This window comes from Silurus aristotelis, assembly GCF_946808225.1.
Source record: "Silurus aristotelis genome assembly, chromosome: 3".
Lineage (NCBI taxonomy): Eukaryota > Metazoa > Chordata > Actinopteri > Siluriformes > Siluridae > Silurus > Silurus aristotelis.
This window is the reverse complement of record NC_139576.1, coordinates 35,940,736-35,956,232: the sequence shown is the minus strand read 5'-3', so window position 1 is coordinate 35,956,232 and position 15,497 is coordinate 35,940,736. Positions and strand designations below refer to the sequence as shown.

Sequence of the window (15,497 nt, the reverse complement as noted above, 5' to 3'; positions counted from 1 at the left end):
ACCTCTTATTTGCTAACGACGTTTTAAGAGTGTTTCCTTCACTACAGTCTCCTCTAATTTGCGAATTAAAATTTTTTATCTTATATTTATTTACGCAAAGCTTCTTCAGGACACTGTTCATGTCCATTAAAATTCCTAAATTCAATTCAGACTCCTTTGGATGGTGTCATCTTTACCCATGTTCAAGTCTTTCAGCCGTGTTCAACAGTAGCGTCTGTCAGGATCAGATCAGTTGAGCCGACGTGAGCTATCTGATCCATCTCCAAAGCATCTGAGTGGATATGGAGCGTGATGAGCAACACGTGGCTCGGAAAGCAATCATTTTTGATTCAAACTTGTTTACTGGCGATTTCACTTCTTTGTGTCCTATTCCCTGTAGGAATCTCTGTGAGTGTATACCTACTTTGACCCCTTACACACACACACACACACACACACACACACACACACACACACACACACACACACACTCCTTCCCCCATCTTGCACTCTCTGGATTGAGTCACCCTTCCCCCTCTCAAGGGAAATGTAAACACACACCCCATTTGGCCATCTCTCCCTCTCTTTTCTCTCTCTCGCTCTCATTTTTTTCTTTCTCTCCCCTGCTCCCTCACACCGTCAAAACATCTGAATTAACGGGAACTCGCAGAGGGCCAGAGGCCAGGAGTTGATTGACATGCAAGCCGATTTCACCCCCCAATGGATCCCGAGATTAGATAATGTGCTCTTGCAAGCATTTCCATTTCGTGTTGTGCACGTTAACATGGAATTGCTTTACAGCATTAACAGTTGAAGATTACGATATGAAGTAGGCCTTGCTGGAAAAACACACACACACACACACACACACGCACGCACGCACGCACGCACTGAATGCAACCTAGGGCTTGTATTTACATGACTAGAGAGAAAAAAAAACTGGATTTTTTTTTTGTGCGATTTAAAAAACGAAAACAAAAGTGAAGCTTACACGCTTTGTATATATTTGAAAGACCGACAGAAAAAAAGCCCTTTCAACCATGCAGAGGGGACAAAAGTGCACAAAATGTTAATTGTTCACACACTTGTAATTGTGAGGACTGACTTCAACATTGCAAATAAATACTGCACGATCTTCGCATGCAACATTCATTCTCATTTGTGTCTAAGGTGGCTTCTTTTACAAAGACAAACATATGTGATCAAACGTTTATGGATACTTGATTACAAGATTTGTATGTCCTTCAATACTCATTCATTATATAATCCCCTGCTGTTCGAATAACCTCCACTTTTCTGTGAAGATGTTCCACTACATTTTGTGGAGATTTGTGTGAGATTCATTCAGGCAGGAGGGTGTTCGCATTCATCCCAATAGTGTTGAGGTCAGAGCTCTACAGAAGATCTTCCACTCCGACCAATGTAAAGTAGATCTTCATGGAGCTGGATTTGTGCACAGGAGCACTGTCATGCTGGAACAGGATTTTATTCCACCACATCCAAAGACATTTAATACAATTCTAGCTATCCATCCATCCATCAAAACCATATCTTCACACCAACTCTTGGCTCCGCCTCTTCTCCATTGCATCTTTGAACCTCATCTACGCCAAATACTCAACGTACTTATAAACTGATACACCTCCATGTCCATTCGTTCAAACTCACATTCTACCACGTTTCAAGACGTTCACATCACGCCCTATTCTCGATATCTTATTTCAAGGTCTCGGCAAATACAATAACCAACAGAGCATTTATACACACGCGACAGAATTATAGGCATGTTTATTTTTTTTGTCAGGAAACCGGAGAACCCGAGGACTTGTAGAGAACATGCAGAGAAACCCTATCCATAGACCGTAACCTGAGATCAACATGAAACCCGAGACCCTGGAGCTGTGGAAAAGCAATGCTAGCTTCATTTATATTTCTCCTACTAATCATATCCAGCGAATTTAACGACAGAGATGTAATCGAATAAGGAACCTGGCCGTGTAATACGAATATTTCCATTGTTGACGATCAGATTTGTTCCTATATAACGTTATAAATAAGAGATAATAAACTTCTATGGTAATCTGGTGGTTACTAACTCCACCCTGGTGAAGATAGGATGAAATAAATCTAGAAAGAAAGATAGTAGCGGACGCTAGGTTCATGTGAATGTGGGTACATTTGAAAAACGCATCGCTATTTTACGAGGTTGTGGCCACAGTGAAACCTTGGAGATTGAGAGCAGGAAAATCTTGATGTGTGTTGGGAACTTGAGGGTCTACCTCAAAAGATCTGACAGTGGCTATATTAGTTTTGTGGTGCAACCTGATGCAACCTGAAGAAAATTAGTTTCACATCTAATGCGCACATAGCCGGATTCAGATGTGTTTTTTTCTTTTCACTTCATAAACTCCAATAAGTCAGGGTTATGCTAGCACACACCATCTGGCTAATAATAAACAACGGTTGCTCAAGCGAGGAGTGCAGTTCAGCGAACGCTCTGCGATAAACATTTAACAGGAATTTTATCAGAGCTTGTTTTGTTCCATGTAATATTCACACGTTTTTTGTGTGTGCCCAGTGTGCCTTAGTCAGCAAAATGACCTCAGGCTAATACACAAAGCAAGTTGTGATGCTGTAAAAAATGGCCGCCGACATAAGCCTAATATTACACACTGTTTCATTCTCCATTTCATATAGAATGCCGTACATCAGGTGTGGAGAACTTTTAAAGCATTTGTACAACCGGTGCTCGTTTTTTGATATATGTAAGAAAAAGCGCTACGTCAGATTAGCAAAGATTTTGATTATATATTACAATGCGGTCAGTCTAAACTAACAAACTAAATAGCTAACTAACATTTAGAGGTGTAGGTAGGCTAGTTATCATCAACTACATAATCTACCCACACAAACAGCACAATGTTTCAACCTTCTTGTCAAATTACGCATCATTAGAATTGACCAAAATGACTAATACGCAACAATGAAGTGGGACCATGAAAGCATCCATTATCGGATCTAATTTCCATTGAAGTCCATCGCTAGACGGAAAACGATCACACGTGAGTCGCTCGAGTCACATGCCGTATCATTCCTTTCCCCAAATGAGTCATTTCCCCAAAGCCCTGAGGTGCCCTCAAATGGCTCCTAGTCTGGCTAAGTTCAGAGGATCGATCTTCATGAAAGTTTAATGCACAGAGGGTCCCACGACGTCTGCTCCTAGATCGTATCCCCCAAATCCAACCACCCAACCGCCCCTCAAAAAAAACCTCTCCTATCAAATTAACACGACAAACCGCTTATTCCTAATTATCCGGCGCTCATCAAAAAGTAATCCCCCTCATTAACAGATGTTTTGCCACAGTTCACGGCTGCGGAAAGTAAGAAACGAGTCTGGCATAGCGCCTGTAGGCAAATAATTAGAGACTGATCTGTTGTTTTGGGGTTTTTTTTTAAAAGAAAGATTTCTTTGAGTGCTGGTGTGCCACGTCAAGCCGGGGTTTGTACTCGAAGCCAGACATGACTGTGCAGGTTCTTCTAATGGTAGTCTTTACACAGTCAGCCTCTTTTTTTTCCTCCCTCGTACACTGAAACCTTAGAATTATATTGAGAGTGCACCTTTGTTTCTTTTGACAGAGTCAGGCCACAGATATCCGTCAAGCAAGACCACAAAATTGAACATAATTGGATGGTTGGGCAAATAATGGCAAATAGAGCTGAAATCGTCTCTTTCTCTCGGATATATATATATACACTTGTGTGTGAGATTTCATTTCCTATAGTCTGTTCACTGGAATCGGTTCGAAAACAATGAGGTCGCATTGCTACAGCAGTTGAATGGAGAGCAATGTGATCACATTACTTAGGGGACTCTGGAGTACGGTGTTTGAGAGACGGTGGTTCACATACACTTACATCATGCCATCACAGGGAAGTGAGAGTTTGAAACACCTCGGCGGCTCGCGTTTTGATTCGATTTGTTCGTCAGCTGATGCCAAATCAGCCTCGCCTATAAGCCGGCAGCATGTTTAATGTGGTTTAGTGTTTGTGAGAAGAAAAAGGTTGCGAGAGAGACAGTGCATGTGTGATGCATGTGAAAGACAATGGTCTAAAGTGTAGACTAAGCATTTCTACCCCGAGTCCCAAAAAACATGAAATATATCATTCTTGAAATACAGATTACAGTTACAATGGTTTGACTTGTGATTTTTTGCTCTTACATTGACGATAGTGATACAAAAATAGTTTTTATAAATATTTTACGTTTTGCATGGCAGGCAAACGTAGCAGCGTATGCTCCGCCCTCCACTCACGAACCGGCGCTTGTCCATGGTACTGTAAATTGTGTACTGTTTAATTATGAACAAATTACCGTATACTACCCCATACTGATTACCATTCGTTAAGACGTCTTTGTAGGCAATGCCAGGTCTCCACTTACCAGATTTTCGGAACGTATCTTTGGCGTAGGTCGGGGACTACCTGTAATTTTTTCTATTCTTTTGAGGCCATGTTGAGAAAACATTGAGATTATAGTTATTGTCATGAGTGCTATGAGATGGCATGATTTCATCACACTTTATTATTATAGTTATTAGTCCGAAACAAGTGTTAATATGCACTGCAGGAAGATTTCACTAGACGGGTGTGAAAACATGGTCCAAAATAGTTAAGTTATATTATTCATCTTACTGTTGACTTTTTCCAGCCATAGGGACGTGGAAGCGTTTATTTTTCCATTCAATTGAACTAGGAGACAAACCTGGTCCAATCTTCTACACTCCTGTGCACAAGGCCAGCTTTATGAACATATGGTTTGAATTTAGAAGATCTCCTGCTATAGAACATTAATGGGATAAACTTGAAGGCACCCCAGACTGCACTCCTCACATCAACTACATCAGTATCTGACTTTACAAACACACTTGTGGACAAATAAATCTCCATAAGCCCACTTTAAAATATAGAGGAACATCTTCCTGGAAGAGTGGAGGTTACTCTAACAGCAAATGGTGGCTGAATGGGATGTTTAAAAGGCATATAGGAATTCAATGATCAGGTTTTTTTCCATATCTATTTTCAACCCTCTTAAAACCTAATTTTGATCTGAGGGACACTTTAAGGACTATTGAGAAGCTGAAATAACAGCTGCAACAACACCACAAATTCGATACCTACAGCCAACATTTCAGTCCCCCCCTCTCCAAAACCTACACAGCTGGCAATGCCAGCACTTATCTCCCAAAGCTCAGCCATGTTGGGAGCCTGAAACAAAACAAGAATGAAGGCTGGCTGGTGGTTTTAAAGGAGTCCGAACTCTTTCCAGATATATGCAGGATACAGAGAGGATGTGTGGTGTTAAGCATTGAAAAGCTCTTCTAGGCCTTCCAGAATCTGTTTAAAACCAAAAAGGGTCATATCCACAGTATTAAGGTAGACCTAAGCAAAGTTAGGCAGCTTTTTAAAATACTGATAAACATAAGCGACACATGGCGGCCATTAGGATGCTTCTGTGTGTTACATTGACGAAATAATGACTGCAAGCACTAACTAGGGTTTAAAGCAGGTTCACCATCCCCCCTAATCAGTCTATCGACCTCTGTTGTTCTAAAACACCCCCCCTCCACACACACACACACACACACACACACACACACACACACACACACACACACACACACACACACACACACACACACACACACACACCATCTGATCCCAATAGAAGCCATGAGCTGTAGGACATTTCACAAATTTCAAACCCAATTTGCCTAAGAGTCAGCGAATGGTAAAGGGAACAGTTTGCATGTTTCCACCAGGCACTATTGCAGGATTTAGTTTTGACTTTAAGTTGGTTTTAGATACAATTTTGATGGAACAAAATAAAATTTGGGGCTGCAAACCAAACAAAACACATACAAACAAACAACAACAATCGCCACCTCCAACATCTCCAACGTTCCTCCAAACAGTAAAAAAAACGGATACGAAGCATTTTCTCAATATATTTTAATTGAAAAATAATTCAGAATTCATCTTTTGACCATGTAATACAATAATCTGGAGTTTTGCAATACAGTGTCGAACTCTACTGGTTTTGGTAAGGAAAAGTGCTAAGTGGTGGACCGAGGTTGCAAGCGCGTGAATGGTAAGCACCGTCCACCACACGTCATGTTCTCTAGTTTCTTCATAAGCCTGCACGTGTATGCAGAGTCCATGAGTACCGAACGTTATCTCCTCGTTTCAGGCCTAAACAGGTCAACCTGCAGAGGGAACAGGACAGAACCGAATGGAGTTCCTCGTGATACGCACAGTAACGCTTCGGGCCGGTCGTCGGAGAGAAAAATCAAGCCGAGAAAAAAACCCGAAATGAAATTAACGGCAGCGTTCGTAATTCTTCACAGTGCTAAAGTAGAAGAGAGATCCTTCAGTATGACGACAAGGCTACTTGCACAGTAATTCAACAGCAGCAAAGAAAGGGAACCAGCCCCTTTTTTTTTTATTGTAACAATTCAAGTTTTTTTTTTCTGTAAGTTCACCGTGGTTCGAAACCACCCAGCAAGCCATACAGTGTCTGACAAAGTTCAACAGAAATCTGACTCTGAGCAAACAAACTGCCCAAAACAATCCATAATCCAAGCGATGCATCATTGCGTTGGCACATGACGATGGGCCCCGGGCTTGCAGGAAGGCATGAATGAGAAGGGGTAAGAAGGATCCTTGAAGCAAACATTTATCGGTTATCGCTTCTTCTTCTGCTTTAGGGCTTTTCGCCGCTTCACGATCATCTCATACAGCTTGTCCATGCCTTCGTGGAGCCCTTCTCCGATGATTGCGCAAGCGGGCTGGACGTGGTACGCTGTGGACGGAGTCAACTCGTTGAGTGCCAGCTGCTTCTCTATATCCGCCACTGGCAGGGACCTGGGCAGGTCCTGCTTATTGGCGATGACCAGCAGTGGAGTTCCTTGGTTCTCTGCGAATTTGGTCACTTTGTGCAACTCGGTCTTAGCCTCCTCAAGTCGGTCTACGTCCACCGAATCCACCACGTAGATGATCCCATCAGTGCAGCGGCTGTACGACTTCCACAGGGGACGCAGCTTCTCTTGGCCGCCGACGTCCCAGAAATGGCAGCTGATGCCCTTCGCTGCACCGTTGCTCAGCTTGATCTTCTCGGTGTTGAAACCGATCGTAGGCACGGTGTTCACAAACTCATTAAACTTAAGCCTGTAGAGGACGGTCGTCTTGCCGGCCGAGTCCAGCCCCAGCATCACGATGTGGAGTGACTGGAAGGCGGATATGTTGGAAAAGCTGTTCCCCATTTCTTTACCTGACCAATGAATGATTCAGAAGTAGCTGTTCGGTCGCAGTAGTCTTAACAGCTTATGAGGCGGTCATAAGAAGACGCTCAAGGCAGACGTTGGAGGATAAAGTCCTCAGTCCTCGGTCGCACACCTTTCCAGTCCCGGTGTAGAGATTTACATTTGCATTCTGCTCCATGAACAGGTTAAAACGCCATCTTTCCTCTTTCAGACCAACCGGTTTCTTCTCCCAGTTATTCCATGATCAACTCAGTCTTTTTTTTTAAACATGATGCCTTAAAAAAAAAAAAAAACCTTATGTGGACCAAATCCTTAAAAAAGAAAAGAGGAAAAAAAAAGCGTAGTCCCAGAGAAAACAGAAAATATGCCTGAGCACAGGGTAAATCAGTAGTCGGAGCACACAGCAGCTCGTCTCACCACCTCAACGAATGAATGCTGAGAGGAACTGCATAGCAGCGAAAGGGCTTCCTGAGACTCCACCCACACGCTTTGCCAAACACAAATGCTCGTGACGGACACTCCTAGACTGTCTCGTGATTGGTTGAGACCATCCAAAAAACAGAAACAAGGCTCCATCTCCATCCCCCTACGTCCCGCCCACTGCCGTCGCCTAGCTGCACCATTTCCTTTCGCTAAAACAGACAGCATGGCAAATAAACACACATTCACCAGAGATGAGTCAGGAGCCTCTTGGTCCTCAGAAATCAGCCTAGTGAATGTTTATCTAGTGATACCGTGTGCACGTGTACACACTGACCCCCTTTTTGTAGCTTGTCACTAAATCACTCGAACTTATTTACTCGAGTGGTTCGGTATCAGCGGGTTCTGAGCAAAATAACCCGATAACCTTCTAGATGAAGCCTGCATCACATCGAAGTGTAAATAATGGAACAGACTTCATCAGAAGTTCTCAGGAAAGACCAGAATGTGATTGGGAAATGTACGACCCGACAGTGCCACCTGCTGTCCTGAGTCGAGTATTACATAAAGCGGAATTTATATAAGGAGTATTAAAACACAGGACCTTTTCAGCCATATGTGGTTCTTCCTCAAATTTGTTCCAAAAAGTTCAGGGACCACAGTCAGATCTTTTTTTTCTGTACCATGAACATGTCATGTTTTAACCATTTCTCGTTACTGGATGGTGAGGAACATGCAAGACACAAAAGTTCCTGTCATTTTCAAAGTATCTATATACAGTATTTCCTCCACCGCCTTGTTTCTTTCCTCTCTTTTTATCTCTCTTTTTTAAGTGTGCTCTGGTTTCATCAGCCTTCACCATACAAGTTTATGTGAATGGTTACTCTGAAAACTAAGGTATTGCAATATAAAAGAAATGGAATCAAGACCTTCTGTCCAACTGTGTGTGTGTGTGTGTGTGTGTGTGTGTGTGTGTGTGTGTGTGTGTGTGTGTGTGTAAAGACTGAGAGTTTCAGTGTAGGAGCTTTTGATTGCCCGTTAGAGTGATTTTATCAGGCATCTCTGACCGAAACCTACTGTATAGTCGCTGTTGCTAATTACTCTGATACCAGGGGACGAGAGTCACTGGGAGGTAAAATGCCATTAAGAGACAGACACAGCTGATATTATCAGTCAAATAAAATCTCGGTCTTAATGTCTGCTTTAAATAAAATGTATTTCTGATGTAGATGTGATCAGGACCTGTCTTCAGTGAGCACGTTATTCCTCGACTACTGTTGTTTGTAAATCAATCGGCACTCACGTGATATAACAGGATAACTATTACCACTATTACTACTCATAATAACAATAATAATATTTAATTATTAAATAAAGTAATAAAAAATGTATCAGCAATAACAAGTTCACCTAATATTGTGTTCTAAAGTGTAAGATTCATGTTATGTCAGGGGTAACAAGCTAAATCCTGCACATTCAACCAATAATAATAATAATAGTAATAGTAATAATAATAATAATAATAATAATAATAATAATAATAATAATAATATTACGCTAAATGGTATATTGAACGTATTAAAATAATGAATTCTTTAAAATATTTGAAATCATTTGAAATGAATTTATTTAATTAAACATTTGTCGTAAATCAAAAGTATTTTTATAATATGGTTATTATGATCATGATAATTATTGTTATAATGACTGACATTGACAAGAATAAATGTAGCATATGTATGTTATAAAAAAAAACTATTACCAAACATTTTAGCCTAAATTAATAAGAATAATTTTGTGATAAAATCAAAACACTTACATAAAAATTATTATTTATTATTATTATTATTATTATTATTATTATTATTATTATTATAGTTGTTATTACTATTGTTAATATTTAGTTATTTTTATTATCACATTCAAACATGCTACATTTAGCATTTCTGTGTCAGAAATAATTATTTATAACAATGATAATATATAATAATAATAATAATAATAATAATACGAAGAAGAAACAATTATTTATAATAATGAGAAACAAAATGTAGCATAACATATATTTTTATTATTGCTATTTTTATTATTATTATTTTATTATTTATTATTTTTTTATTATTGTAGTTATATTTCATGTTTTCGCGTTTTGTCCACTAGAGGGCAGTCGCTCACTTCCACGCAAGAGTGTAAAGTTCTGGCTCTAAAATAAGTAGCAGGTAAAAAAAAAATAAATAAATAAAATAAAATAAAACAAACAAATTACTAAATACAGACACAGAGGAAGAGAGAAATGAATGAGAATGCTGATTAGTTGTGATATAATATCATTCTTGTAATACAGAGTAATTGTTCTGAATGTTGACAGTCCCCACTAAGATGAACGTGTGTGAGGGATGAACCATGAACTATTTCACAGATATCAGGCTTCGGAGATTACTTTTGCCCTTAGTGTCATTTCAAGTAAAATAGACCATGATATAAAAACATCCCAGTGTGGTGTGAGTGAACGTGCACGCCTGATCTTTACACTGCCCTGATTAAGGAGTGCTCGTACCAAAGAATCCACTGGTCAGGCTGTACCAGTTACTACAACACACACACACACACTTAAAATGCCTTAAAACCACTGCAGCTCCTGGCACATGATTATAAGGGCTAAATACTCCAGACATAACCTAATGGGATTTTAGGTCTGTTTGTGAAGTATCAAAGCTCATCCTATTCCACATTTAGTCCAAATTCCCTGCTAGAACAACCTCCATTCCTCAGGGAAGATGTTCCACTAGATTTTGGGGAGATTTGTGGAGATTCAGATACAGTTCCTAAAGCCAGGCACTGATGTAGGTGAGGTGAGGAGGCCTTGGGTGCAGTCTGGGTCACATTTATCCCAAAGGGATGATTTGAGAGCTTTATAGCTGGAAAAAATTTCACTCCAAACAATGAAAACCTTCAGCGTCCCAATACTTTTGTCCGTATAATGTCGTTCACTGGACTATAAAGTGCAGTGTTCTGGTATTATTCTCCGCATGCCCTCATCCTCTCACTTCTTCCTGTGTTTGGCTCCCAGTCGCCATATTAAGGGCCATTTCAGCGCTTTATTAGCTCGAGTGGAGGTTGTTAAACGACCCCTCGGAGGACTGAAAAGGCCTCGCTGACAATGCATACAGTTTAAACGGAATTTACTCCGAAAGCACTGGGATCTGGGACAGTTTCCGTGTACGGACATTTTAATCGGAGAAAAGAAAAAGCCATAACTGCAAACAGTAACGATAAAATAGTTCATATTTAAACATTGAATTTGCTGCGTCCAATCGTTGCAGTTAATCCATCTTTCTTTCTCTTTTTCTTCTGCTTTATATCACGTCTGCTGTCTTTAGCTGTCGAGTCAGAAACATGAGCAATCAGTAGTACTGTGTGTGTGTGTGTGTGTTTAGATTGCCAACCCTTCTGGCAGAACAGAAACCGTAAAACACAGATAAGGCAGGAATTTCCCATTAGCAGATGGATTCTGTGCAGAGTCTGATGAAGGGCAAGAAAAAAAAGAACCTTCTCCCAATACTCTAATTACATTATCATCAACTATGCGATTAATGGGGGTTTTTTTGTTGTCTTTTTGCACAAATATCCCGGTTTATAGGGTGTCATTTGAATAAACTTTCTATTTTACAAATGACGTTTTGGTCCTTCTGTTCTTACACTTGTGTTTCGTGGCTCCTGTCACACCAAATGTCCTCTTAGTTAGAACTCTAATTTACCGTAGTGTACATTTACATTATTGTCGTTTCACAGAAACCCTTACGCAGAGCGACTTTCATCCATACAACTAAGCAGCTATGGAGTTAAGGGCCTTGCTCAGGGGCCCAAGAGTGGTATCTTGGTGTGGCTGGAATCTAAACATATGACCTTTGTACTTTTCTATACTGTAATCTATGTACTTTACTATACTGTACACTAAATTACACTATTGTACTTTCCTGTACTTTATATATACAATCATCTACTACACTCTACTGTATTCCATTTGACTATATACTCCTCTCTACTGTACCATACTGTATTTTCTGTTCAGTACCATACTGTATTCTGTACTCTACTATACCATACTTTACTCTGTTGCATTGGTTTACTTGTACTATACGCTACTATTTTGTCATCTATTTTATTCCACTATACCATTCTGTACTGTATTATACTCTACATTAATCTACTGTACTATACTGTAATTCACTGTATTCTTCAGCACGCTACTGTATTTCATTTTACTTTACTTCACTCTACTGTACTCTACTCTGCTGGGTTTCTACACTGTACTTTTCTGTACTCTACTCTGTTGTACTTTACTGTACTTCAGTCTAATGTACTTTGTACTCATGTACTGTACTCTACTACACTGTACTTTTCTGTACTGTACTCCACATTACTCCATTGTACTTCACTGTACTATATCTTATTTTGCTGTGCAGTGATCGACTGTACTTTATTGTACTCAACATTACTCTATAGTACTATACTGTACTTTTCCTCTACCTTAATATAGTGCCCTTTACTGCACTCCAAGTATTTCACATTACTATACTCCTCCCTACGGTACTTTTCTGTACTCTACTTTACTCTACTGTACTTTAGTGTACCATTCTGTACAGTATTGTATTCTACATTACTCTATTGCACTATACTGTACTTTTCTGTACTGTACTCTGTTGTACTTTACTGTACTTCAGTCTAATGTACTTTGTACTCATGTACTGTACTATACTACACTGTACTTTTCTGTACTGTACTCCACATTACGCCATTGTACTTCACTGTACTATATTGTATTTTTCTGTGCAGTAATCGACTGTACTTTATTGTACTCAACATTATAGTACTATACTGTACTTTACCTTAATATAGTGCCCTTTACTGCACTCCAAGTATTTCACATTACTATACTCCTCCCTACGGTACTTTTCTGTACTCTACTTTACTCTACTGTACTTTTCTCTACTTTACTGTACCATTCTGTACAGTATTGTATTCTACATTACTCTATTGCACTATACTTTTCTGTACTATAATAGTGTACTCTGCTGCACTCCAAGTATTTCACATGACTATACTCTTCCCTACTGTACTCTACTATACTTCTTTTTATTGTACTTTATACTATAACATTCTGAACAGTATTGAACTCTATATTATATACAATAATGTCAAGTATTTTTCTGTACTGTATTTTACTGTACTTTACTAGTGTCTACATTTGTCTATTGTACTCTGCGTTTCTGTTCTCTACAGTATTTAATGTGAACTTGTACTGTATTATTCTGTACTGAACTATGATGCACATTATTCTACTGCACACGACTCTAAAGTACACTTCTATACTCTACTCAATGGTAATGTACTCTTTTCTACTTCACTGCATTTTAATCCACTGTAGTTTACTCTAATGAACACAACCGAGAGAAACTACATACAAGTACAAACAGCGTTTAAGGGCGTGGTTTTTGCTGAGCTCTCGGAAAACCAGGAACAAACTCAAACGGGAAGTTTAATGATAATAAAAGCCTCCAACACTTTTACAAGTCGGCTTCACATCAATTCCATTCAACAAGAGTCCATTATTCAGTGTCAAGTGTGTTTTTCTTGCTTTAATTGAGCACGCACAACTACACAGTGTTTGTGTTCAAGATAGTGGATTAGCAAGGAATTTCTGCATTGTTTAGCTTTTAAACCTAAAAAAAAAGCTGCAAAAGTTCTGACAGGGGTCTTCAATAATTTAATGAATGTTGGGGGAGACCCATGAAGGAAAGGGAGTGAAAGTGTTGTCATCATGCTAATTGGTTCTGAAGCTCTGGTGCAATTCTCGGCATTCTTTTACCTCACAAAACCTCATGCGTTCACGCTACATTAATTACACTCTACCGTAGCTATTTTTCCATTTATATGTAAGATTATGGTTTGAGAAAAAAAAAGAGGGAACTGTAGTCTGTATTTTTTATTCTGCATCTGCCATTTTGAATTTGTTTACATTTCTCATCATGTCAATCCTCCGCTAACCATTCCTAGCCAGCTAATTGTAGCTTGTATGACGATTGCACTAAATTTATGCTAGCAAACTAGGAACGGTATGGAGAAAGCAAAGAATAACAGCCGATGAGAGCAGGATCGTGTTCAATATCGGTGTGTATTCATCCGATACTGGAATTTTGTTGCAGAACTTGATACGTTTGGTTTAAATACTGAATTTAGGGTCTGTACGTGACTGGTTTTGTCCAATCTGCGTAGTCCTGATATTTCTCATTGCCTATCGTGATACACTTGTTCATGATTAAACAGACCACATGACTTCTCTGGCTTTGCTACTGTAAGGATTTCAGCATCGGACCGTTTGCTTAATGATATCGGAGAGTTAAAGTTGTCGGAAATAAAGAGCCGTTGCAGACTAATGAATGAAGTGGAATATCAGATAATTGATAATACACAGCAGATAAGCAAGAAAAGCACAGAAACAGGGAAGAGACTCATCCACCTCTGGATTTTTGCACCCAGTCAAGGGTCAGGTTGCCAAGTTTCAGTTGGACCCCCCTCTTTTTCCCCCTGCTTCCCCTTTCATCCCACACACACAGGAAACAATCTGCCCTTTGTAACGTGCCTGTGATTCCTTCAGACTTCGTGTGTGTGTGTGTGTGTGTGTGTGTGTGTGTGTGTGTGTGTGTGTGTGTGTGTGTGTGTGTGTGTCAGGTGGTGCATGGTGCCTTGAAAGGATTAACCCAGAATCTGAAATATTTTCTGCTCAGGGTTCATGTGAAGCAGCACATGGTCTTTAGATCATATCTGAGTTGAGGTTCCTGTCTGTGTGGACTTTTTGCTTGTTCTCTTATCAAAGCCCATTCTCTGTGTTCTCCAGCTTCCTCCCTTTTACTTCCTCCCATCATTATTTTAAACTTGCTAGGATAAACATCATTACAATTGTGTATACAGTGATTTAAGTTAAACTAACTTACCATCCCGGATGAATTTGTGGCTTGTATGCAGCAATCCTGGTGCATTCCCGGCTTGTACACAGAATTCCAAGCTGCATTCCTGGCTTTTACACAACATTCCTGGCTGTATCCATGGCTTCTACACAGCACAACATGACACACAGGCAGTGATTGTTAATTGCAATTATGCAAATGCAGGGACTGAGTGTATACTTCACATTTAATGAGTGAAGTCTATACATATGGTGTGAGTGAATGTGTAATTGAACACACCTGTGCTCAATCAGGTGCTGGGAGAATGGAAGAGCTGGAGAGTATGCTGGAGAAAGGTGGTCTGTAGCAGCCATGTTAGATGGTATTGATGTTTGCTGGGACATGAAGTTGTTTGTTTGATGTAATCTGGATCATAAGCAACATTCCCGGCTTAGTATTTCCAGGAGTATTTCTGGCTTCTGACAGTATTTTGCTGTGTGTTCACCCAAGGCCTTCTCATTTCACCTACATCAGGACCTGACTTTACTAACACCATTGTGACTCCATGAAATCTAATGCAACATCTTCCTTTATAAGTGGAGAAATAAGAAAGTAAATTTTATTTTTATTTTATAAGAAAGTAAATGTGGAAGGGGATGCTCAGAAAAGGAGCACATACCAATTTTATGCTCAGGGTTTGAGTGTGTTTATGTGCATCTACACTAGGCCAGTTATTACCTAAACAAAAAACCGACATCATTAGAATCCAATGAAAAGAAATAAACTTGGCTGCACTGCATTGCTTTGAGCCAGGAAAGAAGTCAGGAATTGT

At 39.7% G+C, this 15,497-nt stretch overlaps 2 protein-coding genes across 2 annotated transcripts in view; both read right to left on the bottom strand.

The window, feature by feature from the left end:
- The window catches only part of acmsd (aminocarboxymuconate semialdehyde decarboxylase), an 82,999-nt gene extending 67,945 nt beyond the window's left edge, over positions 1–15,054 (bottom strand). Inside the window, exons 1-2 of the mRNA XM_083537254.1 lie at positions 14,966–15,054; positions 14,714–14,831 (exon numbers count right to left, since the gene is read on the bottom strand). Of these exons, the coding sequence (XP_083393380.1) occupies positions 14,714–14,831; positions 14,966–15,039 (192 nt within the window). The 5' untranslated portion in view covers positions 15,040–15,054. The remainder of the gene's footprint in view (positions 1–14,713; positions 14,832–14,965) is intronic.
- On the bottom strand, positions 5,974–7,763 carry arl4cb (ADP-ribosylation factor-like 4Cb). Its single transcript, XM_083537271.1, has one exon. It carries the CDS (start codon positions 7,296–7,298, stop codon positions 6,720–6,722), a length of 579 nt encoding a protein of 192 aa, XP_083393397.1. The 5' UTR covers positions 7,299–7,763; the 3' UTR covers positions 5,974–6,719.
- Positions 15,055–15,497: the final 443 nt, after the last annotated feature.